This window comes from Ascidia mentula, chromosome 3 (genome assembly GCF_947561715.1).
Source record: "Ascidia mentula chromosome 3, kaAscMent1.1, whole genome shotgun sequence".
Taxonomy (NCBI): Eukaryota; Metazoa; Chordata; class Ascidiacea; order Phlebobranchia; family Ascidiidae; genus Ascidia; species Ascidia mentula.
In genome coordinates, this window is record NC_138568.1 from 8,499,516 (window position 1) to 8,516,278 (window position 16,763).

The 16,763-nt window shown below is 39.6% G+C and overlaps 1 protein-coding gene across 1 annotated transcript; it reads left to right on the top strand.

The window, feature by feature from the left end:
* Nucleotides 1-872: 872 nt before the first annotated feature.
* LOC145895239 (CCR4-NOT transcription complex subunit 6-like) lies at nt 873-14,876 on the top strand. Its single transcript, XM_082984011.1, has 13 exons — nt 873-1,030; nt 1,987-2,107; nt 2,398-2,584; nt 4,918-5,087; nt 5,422-5,546; nt 5,752-5,853; nt 6,651-6,805; nt 8,304-8,458; nt 8,792-8,867; nt 10,130-10,296; nt 10,565-10,686; nt 11,444-11,545; nt 11,734-14,876. Exons 1-13 carry the CDS (start codon nt 1,025-1,027, stop codon nt 12,202-12,204), a joined length of 1,959 nt encoding a protein of 652 aa, XP_082840137.1. The 5' UTR covers nt 873-1,024; the 3' UTR covers nt 12,205-14,876.
* Nucleotides 14,877-16,763: the final 1,887 nt, after the last annotated feature.

The window sequence follows — 16,763 nt, forward strand, 5'->3', positions numbered from 1 at the left end:
TAAGCTGATATGATGTGTATATATTCATATGGTCGTATGTTACAAATCTTTAAAATACAACAAAATTTTTTGAAAAATACCAACAGATTCCATTACTCTCTGTGCACCCTGCCAGTCCAGCCTCTTTAAGATTTGTTGCCAACAAAACATGTTGGCTTTGTGCAGTTGTTTTACCGAAGGAAAGAAGATCAACTGACGTATTGACATCATTTTCATTAATTTTTTTGTGGAAGCTTATTTTGACTGTTGAGTGATAAAAACGTCTAAAGAGAATATGTCACCTAAATTCTCACATGCACCGCAAAATATTCCAAGGGCCTCTATGAAGACCAAAGAAGGTTGAATCGAAATAACATTTCGGTGAAGTACAGACCCTGCATTATTTTTTCTAATCGGGCCCTACTTTACCAGGGACCGCGACCACATGGCTATACAACTGTTATAATATAATCTTTGTCGAAAATAGTTTAAATAAAGTTTAATATCTAGCAAAATTGTTGTAGTTCAGACTAGGACGGTAGTGGTAAATTAACCTTTTTCAAAATACATGTTCGTTCTGGCGAAAATAACTATATTGACTATTACCAAATCATTGCAGCAGAATTTGTCTTTTAACTTGCTTGTTAACAGTTGAAAAACTCGACAAATGTTACGTATACCTGGACGATTTAATTTTTTTACATTGGTTCAACGCTACAGTATGCTATTGAGAATTTTTGACAATATTCCTGAAAATAAACCTTGAAACTGTATTTATCATGAGAAATTACAAATAAAATTGACAAAAACGATTTCGCGCATGACTAGTAGAGCGTTTTGCGCAAAGCTATGACGTAGATCTCGTAAGTCAGTCTTTCATCTGTACGAGTGAATGCTAGTCAAAGGGAAGACGCCATTTTCTGAACGACAAAGAAAGGATTTGCCGCAGCGAAGTGAAAAGTAAAGCATTTTTTGTCCATCAACTGTTCTTTTTTGAACTCAGAAATCAATTCTACTGGAAAACTAAGGTGGAAAGCCTGTTTTGATGCAGGTAACTGCTCACATTATCTACTTATTTTGTGCGATAGAGCGCTTTTGTAGTAACCATTCTCTGCCTATCCGATGCATCGTAATGTGCGAGTAGTTACAGTTAAACAGCTGTTTGTTGCCATGTTGTGTAATTCGACTTGTTATGCACTGTGAAATTGCATTGTTGAGTGCCTTAACCACTTCCAGAATGTTTTATGTAAAGCTTATATAGGCTACCTATTGTTTTTTGATGAGGGATTTTCACAGTTTCCATACCTTTTACACAAGTTCTGACATTTGAACCTGTGTAACACAGTAAAGAGTTTCTGCATGTTCATTGACCAGGAAACAAAGACTATCAAGCACAAAATACTACTATAGTTTTATAGTTTGCCATGTGTCACCTCAAATATATAAACCCTAAACTGGTCATGCTCTTAGTGAAGAAGCACTCCCCTCCTCCCTTGTTATGTGTTGATTCCCTGACATAAACCAGTTATTCAATCTTTACCATGGAAAACCAATGCCCAATAGTTTGTAAATTGGCATGTGAATCAGCAATTATTTTTGATGGGTACCACTGTGGTGTTACAATCTACCACAAAAAGCAAGCAATCATTATCCAGTGAGATATCCCATATATTTTTAATTGCAGAAACCATCTTGTATGTTTACTTTCACTGAAATTGACTTCTGTGTTTTTAGTTGGCCTCTGCACATTTATTGTACAAATTATTCTGTGTATACAGTTTTATATAGTCAACTCTACACATGTACTGAACTGTAGTTTTTAGTGCAACCAATATAGCCAGTAATGTTTTTAAGTGAGCTGCAGACAAAGCCACTATTTGTCCCTGTTGCATCACATTAGTGCATCTTGGTGACTTGGTGTTGTTGTACTTTTTGAAGTTGTTTTTTTTGCAATATTACCGCAAAATACTGCATAGTGTAACCACAATGGCATTATTTTTAATCTAGTTGATACAAATGCCGAAAGATGAACCAAAGCATCGGAATGGGCGAAGGAATACACAGATAATGACCCAGGAGGAGGCGAAATCTGGAAAGCGGTCACATTGGGAGGAACTTGAAATAACTGGTATAAACCAGCATTATTTAGCACAGTTAAACATCTGGTATATTATAAACTTTTGAGTTTAATAACAATTTTCACTGCAAGCTTTCTCTTAACTAATGTATACTTAGTGTGCTACAATCAAAGAACATGCTTATAAATAAAAAAGGCACCTTTGGTCAGTAACTTACAACTAGTGATTAAACAGTAGAGACTCATATTTATAGTGAAGTTAAACCCAAAGAAACAATACAGTCCTAACAACAAGAGAGTTGTCAATCCGTCAAGTACAAGTAAATTCAAATTCTCTGCAGGAACCATCCGCAATCTGTCTCCAGCAATATGGCAGTTGTCTCATCTGACTGCCTTGTTCCTTAATGACAATCAGCTTACACGAATATCACCAGAGATCAGGCTCCTTGAGAATCTCGTCTGCTTGGATTTGTCTTCCAATAAACTGAGAAGTTTGCCAGCTGAACTTGGGGATCTTATCAGACTCAGGTGAAAAATTAAATCTGTTGTTTAATATCTCACTCAACACATTCAGAGTCGTATTGTGTGGCCATGCATTCAAGGGCACTTGATGAATGCATGGCCACACAAGTGTCTAAATATGGATGGACTTTTCTATATAGATGGCTAATATGGATGGCCTTTGCAGTTTGTGACATAACTCTCTGGACGAAAACATATAGTATATTAAACTCCCAGGCATCAATTACTCAGGGATAGGCCCATCTTAAAACTGATAATTGCCACTTATATTTACTATTTAAGATATTTTTTTGGTTGGATTATAATATACTATACTTCGGTACTTTAATATGAATATTTACAGGCATCCTACTAAGTATTCCAATTTCTCTTTGCTGATTATATATTATACATCTTTTGCCATACAAATATTTTTTCTGGTGTTTATCAATTCCTGTGTTATGTCAATATCACTGTGGAAGTTAAGATCACTGTTGAAGCTGAAGTGGATATGCCATGTTGCATTTGCAGTGAACTGGATACAAACACTCATTTTCCTGTCATGGATTGTGCTTGACTTAATTGTGTGTATGTGGTGGGAAGAGAAATGTTCTGTTTTAAAATGTGCTATTGGCATTGAAGGTTGTTCACAAGTAAATACTCCTTAGATAATGGAAAGTGAACAAACTAATTTTTAACAGATGTGATAAAGTAAATAATTTTTTTTATGAGCAATGTTCTGAGTGTGCTACACCACTTTGTAAAACATAAATTCTTGTACAATGACAAACCACACCACTATACAATATGTTTGGTCACGTCTGATGTTAAGACGACCTCACAATAGCTTGTGTTGTAAAAGTTTACAGGAAAACCATCTTTCTAAAACAGTTACAATTCTAGTAGTTAAGTGAAAAGAGACTGATACAGCGTATGGTACATATATTTCAAAATTATGCTTGCAAAAACAGGCTGTGGTTTGAGATTTCCCAACTAGATACAGGCAATTACTGCAAACTGTGTTTTCTGCCTATAGATCAAAACCATTTTAACAAATGCCCATGATGAGACTATTCTTTCGTGTCATACAGATAGGAAATCTTGTGTGGGTAGTGTGTTAGCATAGGGTAGCGCTTTGGAAAATTGTGAAACCTGATACGATTTCCCTCATGATTATCATTCAGTTTTCTTCCTTTGGCTTCCTTCCAGCACATTAGACTGGACTATGTCCATTAAAGTGATTAGCTTAAGTGGTTTAATCAGTTGCCTCACATATAACCTCAGTTGTAATTTTGGCTGTGATGCCTTTTTGATGTCAAGTCAAATAAAGCAAACTTGCCCTATTAGTTTAAAGAATGTGTTAAGTAGCGAAAACAATTGTGTGTTTAACTGTATATATACTTTTATCACGTTATGGCAATGACTTTATAAGATCACATGCTCAAAAATATCAGTCAGGCCAACCACCTGCAGATTTCCTGTTATACAGTGAAAAATCTGTTTATCAGGCCAAAAGCATAGGAGAAATGCCTTTTTCCCAAACCAAACCACAGGGTTTTCGCTATAATGTACAAAATATGTGTATCACTGTTTTCAATATGTTCAATCATTCCCCAAATGCCCTGGCATAACATAAAATATTGTGTATAACAAAATCAATTATATCACTTTAACTTCTGGAAAACAAACGACAATGTGCTGAAGGTCTTGTGTTGACCTTCCTGCCTACCATATAAGGGAACCGAGTGGCCCAGGGCATGTGCTGCAGACTTATGTAATGTTGTTGTGCTTCCTAAATACTATGTTTTCGACACACAGGGTTTCCTCTCATGATATTCACCACAGACAAAGCCATACTGTGAAACATTGTTAGTTTGTTATAATGTTTGAGCAATTGTTGTCTTTTGTAAAAAAATTAATTACTTTTAGTAAGATGTTGGAATGGTTAAGGATCATGTTGTTTTTTGGTCTCATGTTTTTGTGAAGTGATGAAAAAGTGACTTTGCTGAATATTGAAAGTTTGCAATAAGCCCACAGATATATTTGGTGAAAAAGGTCATTTGGGTGGTAGATTAAACCTTGTATTTATTTTTACAGTATTTTGTCCCAAACTCATTTGCTTTCATAACCTTTAAAATGCCCAAATGTTGTTGCTGCTCTGTGCAATCCAACTTCTTCTCTCCAATGGGAAATGGACTGAGATTTACTCATTAATTTTGTTTGTATTTTAGTTTCCGCAAAAAACTTGTTTCTTGTAATAGTTTCTTCCCTGTGTTAATTACCCTGCAAATGATTGTCTGACTTCTACTTCAGATAGCTTCAGGGGACGTAATATGCAAATTTTTTCTTTCTGCTTGCAGGGAACTTATGCTCAACCACAACTACCTACGTGTCTTACCTTACGAGCTGGGAAAGCTCTTCCAGCTGCAACTACTTGGATTGAAAGGAAACCCATTAACTTCAGAAATACTGAACCTTTACCAAACAGGACCTAACAATCTCCTCACTTATCTCCTTGACAATTTGGCAGGTATGTATGTTTTTTTAAAGCCTTATCAACACAGGAATTCCTTAGCAGTACCTTTTCCTATCTGTTAGATTTCCTAGAGAATAAATAGATTTAATCTGCCATATTCCACTTGGTGTCAAAAGTGATTTCCTTTTTTTCAAGTTTGTTAATGACAAATTGCTAAATACTGTTCTTTAAACTCTGCATCAAGGCACCATTAAGTAAACTTATCATCAGCTATTTCTTTAATGTTGTTTACCAAAAAAATTGGACTATGTTATGTGATACATCACCATGTATATATACATCAATACATGCCTAAACTTAAATAAAGCTACTTTGATTTAACTTTCAGTGACAACACTGAAGCCCCCAGAGCGAGAGTGGGTTCGGACAGGTGATCCTGAACGCACCCAGTCCATGGCATCTTTTTATGTCATGTCCTATAATGTCCTTTGCGATAAATATGCCACCCGACAAGTAAGAGTTTGTTATCGGTGTTGTTGTTAATAATACAAAAATATTTAAATTTTCATTGCCAAAAGCAGGCAACAGTCACATAAAATAGTTTTCTGAGTTTCACAATGAACTCATTTTCCAGCACGTAAATGATGGTTTCTTTGTTTATAAACAATTGCCAGTGTCATGTACATTTATAGCTAATGTTGTGTCTATTTTTCCACAGCTCTATGGTTATTGTCCCCCATGGGCACTCAACTGGGAATACAGGAGAAAAATAATACTCCGGGAAATTCAATATTACAGTGCAGACATTGTGGCCCTCCAGGTACTTATCTAAAAAGACCAAGGGCTTAGTGTTTGTGTATGCGTCTTATTATATAACTGATGGTTACCACTTCAAGGGTTGTTAGCCAATTGTTTACCCCAACACATTATTGACTATTCAAATTTAATGGCCCGACAACATTGTGTTTTAAACAGTCCCATTGTCCAGTTAACAGCACATGATCACTGTGCTCTTACTTTATGTGTTTTTCTAAGTTTTGTACATGCATGAAGCGAATAATATAAATTCTGTGAAGTGAATATAGATGTGAAATTTCAACCCATAAGGCAAGATATTCCACATGGCCAGACCAAGCTACATTAATGAGACGTTTTTGGTCGAAACAAGGCCATCTATATGCAACTCACAGAATTTGTACTTTTAGTTTAAAATTTAATGGCCTTAAGCAACTTTTGTATATATAGTTGTCCAGGACTTGTTTTTGTTGTGACAGTTGCCAATTAATCATCCCAGACTGCAGGATGCTCATTTTGTTTGCACTGCTTCCCTTAATGCAGTCTGCAAGCTATATTTACACATGCTTGGTGTTACTCTATTGTTAAGTACAATTGTTTCCATGAGTGCAGATTAATTCAAACTTTGGTATTTTTTTTCACCTGTTACAGTGTACACCAATTCTCACATTTAAAAATTGCGATAATGCACATGTGGAACATTTATTAGTTAACTAAAAAAGTTATCGTCTCACCATCAACTGGTTTGTTGTACGACATGCAACCCTTTTTCAGTTTCTCTGTGAAGAATGTAGTCATCAAGCCACATGTTTCTGTTCACAGGAAGTTGAAACTTGTGAATATCATGCTTTTTTTGAACCTGAAATGAAGGCGCATGGTTATGAAGGCATCTTCAACCCCAAGTCAAGAGCAAAGCATATGAATGAGGACGAGAGGCAACATGTGGATGGCTGTGCAATATTCTGGAAGGTTTCTAAGTAAGAATATAACTCCAACTTTATACATTAAAAATGATTGGGAGCCTCTAGGTATATCACATTGAAATATTCTCTTTGTTATGAAAGAATATATATAACCCCAAAATTCACAAAATCTGTGGAACTTTGAATGTTGCATTGAAATAAGGCGATGGGTGCTATAGTGTGGAGTAGACAGTTGCTGGAGAAATTCCAGATTATCTAATTGACTTCCCTCAAAGGTAAAATCAATACGCATTTGTTTTTTTAAATCCTGTTTTTCGGCCTGTATTCAGGGAATTAAAAATTAAACACAGCAATATTTGAAGGTATCAGGGAAATATTGGAAGACACTCAGTTTTAATTTGTTTAATCTGAAATTGGAATGTTCATTCAGTCAACTGTTTGTATTTGCTTTGGACTATGTTTGATTCACAGTGGGTTAAGTAAATTGTACAAAACGCAATTGTACCCAAGGGAACCAGTCAAGACAAGCTCTCCACTTGCTTTTGTAAAGCCCGAACCCAAGGCACCAAAACACAGTGGTGTTGTTTATCTTGACCAATCCACATTGTGCTCTGCTCAATCAATTGTGATATGTCAATATGTCTGGATAAATTGCTTTGAGAATGTTTGTTTTGATTGCTAATGTTCTGATCTGTGAAATACATACCTGACTCATTTTCAAAAAGGCTTACCTTAAATTCCTTTTTCGGGCTAAAAAGGCCACCGAAAAAGTTATTGCAATGTCCTGTTTATTCAGTTGTGAAACGCCATGTAGTTGTTCAAAATAATACTGAACAATTTTTAATTAGCGCACCCACAAATGAATCAAGGGATATTTTAACCAAGCCTGACTACACTTACATTTTCGACTTAAACTCGTGTACGGTGGTTTGTTAAGGCGAAATGGCGGCGGTTGCGCTGCCATTGTGACGTCACAGCGCGAAGTGTTCGACGAATGTTCGCCAAGTGGTGCCTGCGATAAGAACGCCATTCCCCAGTTGGGTTTTACGGTTTTAAATGCATTCTGAAGGGCAAATAGGGGTCGAATGCGTTAACATGTTTAGCCCAGCTGTTGGTTTCACTTGTTATTGGACTCGACCGGGTATTCGTTAAAAAAAATCTGGCGATTGTTGGTATGACGTCAAAGCGGCCTTCCGATTGTGTTTGTCAGGGCGCTTGATTGTATTATAGGGTGCGTGATGTGCAGCTTCCGGGGCTGTGACGTAAAAGTTTGGCGCTACCGGTTGAAACGTGACCAATTGCTGACAAAGCGGATTGTCTTGGGTTATTGTGGTTGGACTCGTTCCGACAGAGTTTAAATATTGGTGGCTTCGTGTCCTGTGTAATATTTCGTATTTAAACATGAGGCGATGCACCCATTTCTGAGAGAATGTGTCGCCGCATTCAAACATGTAATTGTTTTTGACAGCAGGCACGTTTCTACAGACATGGATTCCCTTAATGAACATTGAGGTGCCGTGTATACAATTCTAAAACTTGAATTTTTTTGTAGATTCACGCTCGTCAAAGAGCATTTGGTGGAATTTAACCAGGTAGCGATGCAAAATAATGAGGGTTCTAAGGACATGCTCAACAGGGTTATGACCAAGGACAACATCGGCATTGCGGCTTTGCTGGAAACCAATGAGGACCTCTACAACAACGGTGGTAAGTGCCAGTGTATTTGGTCGTAAGGGTATACAACACTTCAGGGTGGAAGTTTTGAAGAAGTACTTTTCGACTCACTGGTTGAAAATGTAAAACAAACTCGGTCTGTCTATAAGATCACATGCATATTATCTGCCGTAGAACATTATCCACCCAGGAGGAGCATAGACCACTGCCCGCATTTCGCTGAAACACAATTGATTAGCGAGAACTAGGATGCAAATGCGCCTGGGCCTTAATAAAGCCCGGTTTATCGACCAGCACGAAACCGCCTCGGTGAAAATGGGCCTAGTGAATAATCTGTAACAACTGTTTTTTTGTATTGTTATGAAGGTTATTCGTCGGGTGACTGTCCAAAGCAACTGGTTTTAGCGGCAAACGCTCACATGCATTGGGATCCTGAATTCAGGTAAGCCGAACTAGACTTTGTGCAGCTCCGTACATCAAGTTTGTGGCCTTGACTGTCCGTTGGTTTGTGAAGTTTCCTTGTGGCAAACTACAAGCAGTGACATTTAGTTTACACAACAATCAGTTCTATAGCATATTCATGTTTTAGTGTGAAGTTCTTCGATAATATTTCGGTTGCTGAATGTTAAATAGTTTCGTTTGCTTTCTCTGTGTTTAGTGAAAGTGTTAAAACGAACAGACAAAGGTTTGAAACTGCTCTAATTTCTAAAAAAATTGCCACCATCACACATTGTCTTTTTGTGCTATGAATTTAGCAGTGGGCAGAAGACCTTAAACTATCCCTTGCATAGCAAGTTTTTGTATCATAAATTGGTCCTTTGTGCAGCTTAATACCCCTTACTGGCGTTACCGCAGACAGAGGTCTCTTGGTATAGTAGCTCCGCGGGGCGGCATTAAGGCACTCACAACGTCATTACACTATCTCAAAATCAATTGTGGTGATTTTCGCCCCTCCTGTGCGCGAGTTTCAACGCCAGGTCGCCACATCAGTGCTGAAGTTACTTCCAAATCGACCCGCGACATAATTCAGGGCGCCTGTCCTTTCTGCGCTTGCTGGCTCGGGTTAATGAGAAGCGCACACCGCCTATATCGACTTACCGTGGAATCCCTGTTTGGTTGGGTTTAGCAACTGCTCGTGCGGTGGGTCGATTTCATAAAGGGTATTTTAATATACATCTTGTGGCTAGCGTGCGTTTGGTGCCTTGGTTGTTTGTTGGTTACAAAACACTGTTGTGTCGACAACAAAAACACACTACAGTGATCGTATAGTTGTATCAACCCCTTGTGCCTAAACTGTGGATGACCCTAATTTATTTAAACAGTTATACCAATTATGGACCTAGTTCACTTAAATAATCATCTGCAACACAATAGATAGTTTGATTACGAATCGCTTCTACCCATGCAGTTGGTTTTTGAGCATGGAAAACGTAAAAGTTTACGTAGTTTTCCAAACAATGAGAGAGATCTACCGCTATTTTTGCTGCCAGGCATACTAATTAATCAAAATCGTTCTTCTGGCACTTAAGTTTATGAAGAGAGATCGACTGACAGACGCACAAATATATTTTTGTCAAACAAAGCCACCGAAATCACGATTTTAGTTTTATGAAAACGGGGAGCTCGGTAAAAATCTTCACGACGATATCGTTTACAGTATAAATTTGAACAAATACATCGACCTAACCCTGCTTCCTTCCGCAGTGACGTCAAACTGATCCAAACGGTTATGTTATGCCACGAGTTGAAGCGAATGTGCGACGAGGCGAATCAGAGTTTCAGGCCTGGTGGAAGGACTTCGGCTGGACCGGCGGAGTGCCATAAGATGCCACTTGTACTTTGTGGTGATTTTAACTCCCTTCCAGATTCTGGTGAGTTGGTCGCGATCGCTTAATACCACTATTCGCTCTGGCAAAACCATTCCTAGTTTACTTCAAGAATGATCCTAATGGGATTTTTATGTGCCGTTTTTTACCGCATATAACTGGTCCATAAAACCACATACGACAAGGGTAAAGAGAATTTTAAGATGCGCTCTACCCGTGGTGGTAACGCTGAGTGCCATTTTCCGCAAAACTGCGACGTGACTGCTCAAATACCGCTCTCTGTCTCTCTCTATTCCAAGCTTATATCTTACAGGTGTTGTGGAATACCTACAGACGGGAAAGGTTTCGGCCACACATCAGGACTTCAAGGAAATAAAGTACAGCAAATGCCTCAGTACGTTTGGACACGGCATGCGAACTAACGGAACTCTCCAGGTATGAGTTGGCTTGGTTATATTCAGTTTTCGTATTTATATATGTTTTCTTGAAATCGCGTTGCTAATTTCATAGTTTACCTTGTTGTATGGTAAAATTGACTTGGATCCGGCTGTTGCTGCGATACCACCATTACCTAACATCTCGTCGTCATTTAATATCTCTGACAACAAACATTCTAATTGCCAAAATAGGCAAAACAGTTATGACAGTGTATGACACGTTTTAGTAATAATAAAGATGCAGCGTGCTGGTAGTATAACACGTGTGCAGCGTATGCATTACACGGGCTGGTGATGTAGGTCCGTATTTGCTGCCCAGTCACTGCACCTTTGTATTTGCAACCAGTGCGGACGTGCAGATTTTGCATAGAGCCCAGATTTGAACTTCCTGGCCTAATCCGTCTCCGGTCTTCAGCCAGTTTGTTGTGGTTTATTTAAGCCGAGGTCCCTTGTTGCTCATCGCGCGTGTGTAATTTGCATTGCAGCTGCAGTAACGACGACAAAGTCATTCAATAACTTTGTCGTTTACGATTCCCTCGTTCGTGGGTTAATATTTGCCTTGTGACGTGATAGTGTGAACTGCATACACTGCAAAAACCTCTTTGTTACGTCATAATGTGGGTGTGTCCCTACGGCAGAATTGGGCCTACATAGTATGGGCAAAGTAACACATGCCAACATTTAAGATTAATACCTGTGAAATTTCTGCAAAACTTTGCTTGAATTCAAGAGTGTGAGTTTCTTTTCTAATTTAGCTCGATCCGAAATCGGTTACCCACCCATTCAAGTTCAATTCCTGTTACAACGAGAGTAACTACAGCTTACTGCGGAACACCAACTACACATACGACTTCAAGGTAATCACTTTAAAGCACGATCATAAAGTTGCTGCTGTTTTAACCAGAATAGTTTGTTTGTTGTTCACAATTTCCTGCCACGTACCACGGAAATAAAGTTTTTTGGCGACGAATTTTTTTCACAACGTGCGCAGGAAGAAGACGCATTGTCATTTAGTTGGAAAACGATTTGTTGTTGTTGTGTACAGGGGATTATCGACTACATCTTCTACTCCCGAACACAACTCAAATGTCTCGGCGTGTTGGGTGGCATCGATGAAGCTTGGTTTAAACTCAACACCATCGTGGGTTGCCCCCATCCTCACGTACCCTCCGATCACATATCCCTCGTCACTGAATTCCAGCTTCTCCCCGAAGGCTACCAACCCTCTTCCAATTCAAGCCACAGCATCGCACCTTACAACACGGGCCCTTTTGCCTCAAGCCATCCACACAACCTCCAGTTTCCCCAGCCAAATAGCTTTACTGGGTCAATGACGCCCAACGGTCTTCACCAACCGTTACACGGGCGTTTTGCGCCGAACTCTGGCAATCGACCCGGTTCGGCAAACTCCCTCAATAGCAGTCCTATTAACACGCCAAACGGTGGCCAGAATCCTTCTGGGTCCCACATGCTTGGGCTTGGTGGCATGCTGGGGGGTATGAACGGACCCAGGTAGTCGTCCCGTTACCCCTTCCAGCGCGATTATGGCTATGTGATGATCGATTGATGATGATGATCTCGTTTTTTCGCCTGGTCCCGTTTCTTTGCTTCTTTGTACTTAACGGGCCGCCGTTTTTACCGTTTTTTTTTCTGTGTGTGTTTTGTGTAAGTTGGTCTCAAATGCCGAACCTGGCTTTCCAATGACGATTTTTCCTCGTTCGGATTTCTGCATCGGCAGTATTGCCCAGTTTGTCACGCGAACGAGATCGCCTTGAAATTGTGTCAATATGGGTTTACGACCTAAATCATGAAATTCACCAATCGACAAGCGTGTTCGCCTGCCTGCCCAAAATCCCATGTAACTGCTCTCAAAGCACACGCGTTCCCAATTATCGCTCTCCTTTTTTGCGCCCACTTCCGTTTCGCTACAAAGAGCCTTAGCAAAATATGTCGTAATTCGCTTTGTTTCACGACGACCCTATGAACCCCCTTTACCGTGTGGCCAAACGTCTTCATGCAATCCTCACTCATCTTTAAGTTTGTTGTTTGTGTTTTTCCGGCATCAAGCGGGCGTTTTAAAAAGATTTTATTGCGACCCATCCCAAACCTCACAACCAATGAATTTTACACGATCTCCGCGAACTTTCTGGGTCTTTTCGGGTAAATTTTAAATTCTCGGCGCTTCTTTTGTCGCAATTTTTCTCAAATTCCGCTTTACTTGTAACAGCAAACCCCGTTTATTCGGTTATAGGAATCACAACGAACAGTTACATAGGTGGGCGTGTGTTACTTACAAATATGTTTTGAAAACGAATCTGTTCAATTGCCTCACCTCTTTAGCTCGCCTGCAATTATGCGGTTAAGTCTCGGTTCACTCGTAGGATTAAACAACATTTTAGCCATCAATTTAATACGTTTTAAAACCCCAATTCCAGCAACTTGCCTGTGTCCAAATCCTTCGCCGTTTAATTGTTTTTATCGCGCTTTTCTACGTTTAAAAACGCAGTCGGCGCTGTTTTGTTATAAACTATAACTATTGCAAATAAGGTAATAATTTTTGGGTTTGTGGTTTTTGGAAATGCTTTATTGACGCGCATCTGTTGTTTTACCACCAACCGCACAATGGTGCCCTCCCGCGACGACTTGCGCGGGATTTTTCGACCGCTGGGGCGCGCACCTTTTTAAATCGAGTTTCTTCCCAAAGCTCTGCGCGTTTAACACTTAAAAATGCACTTACTGACTTCAGTTGGCGTTTTAAACAGAACCAAACTTACGTTCAATCATACTCACGACGCCCAAGCTTCCAAATTTCTCAAAGGGTAAATCCTATTACAATGACACCGAGACGTTTTTTTCTGGCCCAAACCAAACTAAACTTGCAAATTTACCCAAACTGTTTAATACTCCAGCACCTAGCTGTCCCTGGGATATTGAACCCTACTAACAATAAGTTCTCAACAAAAAAATGCACTGTGAGCACAGAAGGGCGACCTGATGTTTCACCTCCGTTACCGCCAGGGGACGCACTTGCGCCGCCCACATGAGTTGTTTTATTATTCCAGTTGTAATCTCCGCGGCGCAGTCTCCCTTTTTTACGACGTGTTGTCTGCGAAAAACTATTTTCGGTGCTCTTAACAGTGCGTGTCTGGATCCTGTTTTGGTTCCCCTGCCCAATAACATATCACTGGGGGGATTATTTTTAAATAACCACCAGGTCTCGGTGTATCGCCCAACTATAGGGCCAGCCACACTGTTACGTCACAGTTTATAAGACAGTATTATTGCAATTAATCGGTCTCTATTGAGGGTACATGCTTCTTTTCTTTTTTGCTACGTCATGCCAAAACGTTTCGTCTGGAACTATACACCGTGGAGCGTTTTTAATACCAGCTTTGTTTTTTTTTAATGTACCCTCACCGGTTTTATACGGAACACGCCATGAGGTGTATTGTGTAGCTCTCTTTGTGTACCGTGCCTTGTACGTGGTTTTCTTGTGAGCGGGCGTATTTTCCAATGACAAACTCGTGGGTAATTTTATAAATCTATACGAAGGCTTATCCTTTCCAATGCAAATATTACTTCTCCAACTATTTTGAACCCGTCGGTTGAACACGTATATACTGTGGCTGTTAAACACGTTTTCACCCGTTCCCAGTACAGGTTTATGTGTAAACCACGCACATACAACAATCGTCGCCGTAACTGCCAATCCGCTCTGCAAAGCATTTGCTGCTTGTTGTTGTGTTTATGCAAGAATTCGCCCCGTCGATGTGAAAGTTGGGTCTGCCGCCGACTTTTCAGCTGAATTGTATCAACTCATCACGTGGCCCTCGCGCGTTCCTGTATCTCATGCCGCTAGACGGCGCCAGCGATCGCTACTTCCCGTCATGTCGTCGCGGCGTCAACACCAATGCGCGCCTGGGTTATTTTCCGTAAACTTCTTGCATTCTCGCGTGTTTTCTTGTTTGTAAGTGTATTTTCCACCCATTGCGACTATCGCGTTGTGAGCCTCGCTGTTTGCCCCCCCAATTTTCCCTTTTCGCGCGTGTGTTTTGTGTGCCCCCATTTTTGATGACGTCATCGTAGCAGCGAGCTCATTACTCGCAGTAGTTTTAAGCAAGTCGCTTCTTAAATTTTAGACCCGTCTTTTTTCTCACCATGATATGGGTCACAATAAAATGAGTCCCATTGCTACCAGGTTGCGTGGTGGTTGTACCAGACCGTCCACAGAGTTTAGTAATGTTCGTGTTTAAACCTTCAAAAAACAATGGAAGAATTGGCCGTTTCCGTTCATGTATGGAAAGGATTTTTGAAACCGCAGCATATCCGACTGAGAAGCACAGCAGTTCTGATTGACATTTTTAGTAGGTTAATCCGCCTCTAACATTCCTGTTTACTGTGGCGACAAATACGACAGTTCAACACATGATTTTTAAGTTGCAGTTTATATTAATCATATTACAAAGATAAGAAATTCTTTTAAACAACGTTTCCCTGTACTGGTTATTTTCTATAGTGTTGATTAGTCATCTCCTAAAAAAATGCACTGGCGCACAAAACTTTTTTTCCGGTGCGTTATTTTTTTTCCGCTCGTTGTCGCCAGAGCGCAGCCAAATTCGCGAACATTTTCCACAACTGGGGTTCGTAGATGAAGCGATTACGTCACGCCTGTGCGTCATTAAACTTGGTCCACGAGCAAAGCTCTCCGATGGAATGTCGATCGGACAGCTCAACAAATTTTCCGCATATCGACAAAATTGAGATATATGAAGTTTACGTAAAATTCCGCAATAAAGATTGAATACATCGTTTGAACCACCTTTTGCATTTACACATTTGCTCAAACATCGTTACAACATGGTTTTGGTTGCACCAACTATCAACTTCTTCCCAATGTATACCTGAAACTTTATTACTCCAAACAATATGAGACAAATATAATTTCCTATGTGTGCACGTACTAAACAATAGCGCTACAATAACGCTGAAAAGATTTGTCTGTTTTATTAACACTAGTGCAAATTAGTATTTTGAATTTTCGAATGGCGTATTCCCAGGGATACATCGACAGAAACGGACGCAGTCGCTTTTGCAGAACTATTGTCAACTCATAAACTTGTAACTTAAATATCTGGCCTAAACCGAACAGGCTAATTCATTTGGCTATTGGCACAGAAATGTGGACTGCGGTATTGATCATTTAAAAACTCGAAATAACTTTGTTAAATGGTTGCTGCGTATGTGGTTTTATTACCAAGAAACCAACCGAAAAGACGTTAAAAAAACGCCACATATGTTTGTCCTGGCGATGGCGCTAGTAAGCTAGAGTGCTAAGGTATTTGCGCATCAAACAATTTCTTAAAATGCAAGAGACATGTTCAGTAAAGTGAAATGGATAATACATGTTCAGGATGTTGTTTTGCGTTAAAACACGTTTACAGATTGGTGTTAAATGCTTTTTATGACGTTTTGAAGATTGGAAACATTACATAATTCAGGTAACTTCGTTCCTCCTTCATAACTTAACGCGAAATATCAGTTGTAAGTTTTTAGTCAGTGCTGATCGGTGTACAAATAAAATTTCCCACAGGTAGATCTATTTTACATTCTTACCAACATTTGCCAAAAGTGCTGCAGTTTTGTTAAATACGTTCCATCACAGTCCACACAGTGTACAGTGCGTATACTATGGTTGCATTCATCCAACAAGCTATACCTCAAAGTAAGCACCGAGGAATAAGCACAGTCTTTTATCTCATAACGCTCTAATTCACATCACATACTTCCTTTCCGTAGCTAAGCAATCGCAATTAAAAGAACCTCTTGTCAGTTGCAAATATCTGCCAATTGAACAATACACCTGCTGGATAGGCTCCGACTTGTAAACCCAGCCGACATTGACGAACACATTAATCTAGCACGACCGCCATTGTCGCATGATTATTGCGCGACAAGTGCTAATTGTCACTAAACGATCAAAGGCAGAAAACTTTGGGGAAATGTTACATTGTCCAAATTGGTTTCTTTTGTTTGAAAGTTCCGTTTGCAAGTAATTAGCAAAGAGGATTAAGAGCT

Excerpts from the sequence above, each read along its gene's own strand:
- LOC145895239 (XM_082984011.1), top strand. Across the intron at positions 8,868-10,129 it reads CATTGGGATCCTGAATTCAG|TGACGTCAAACTGATCCAAA; the intron begins GTAAGCCGAACT and ends TTCCTTCCGCAG. Across the intron at positions 10,297-10,564 it reads TAACTCCCTTCCAGATTCTG|GTGTTGTGGAATACCTACAG; the intron begins GTGAGTTGGTCG and ends TATATCTTACAG.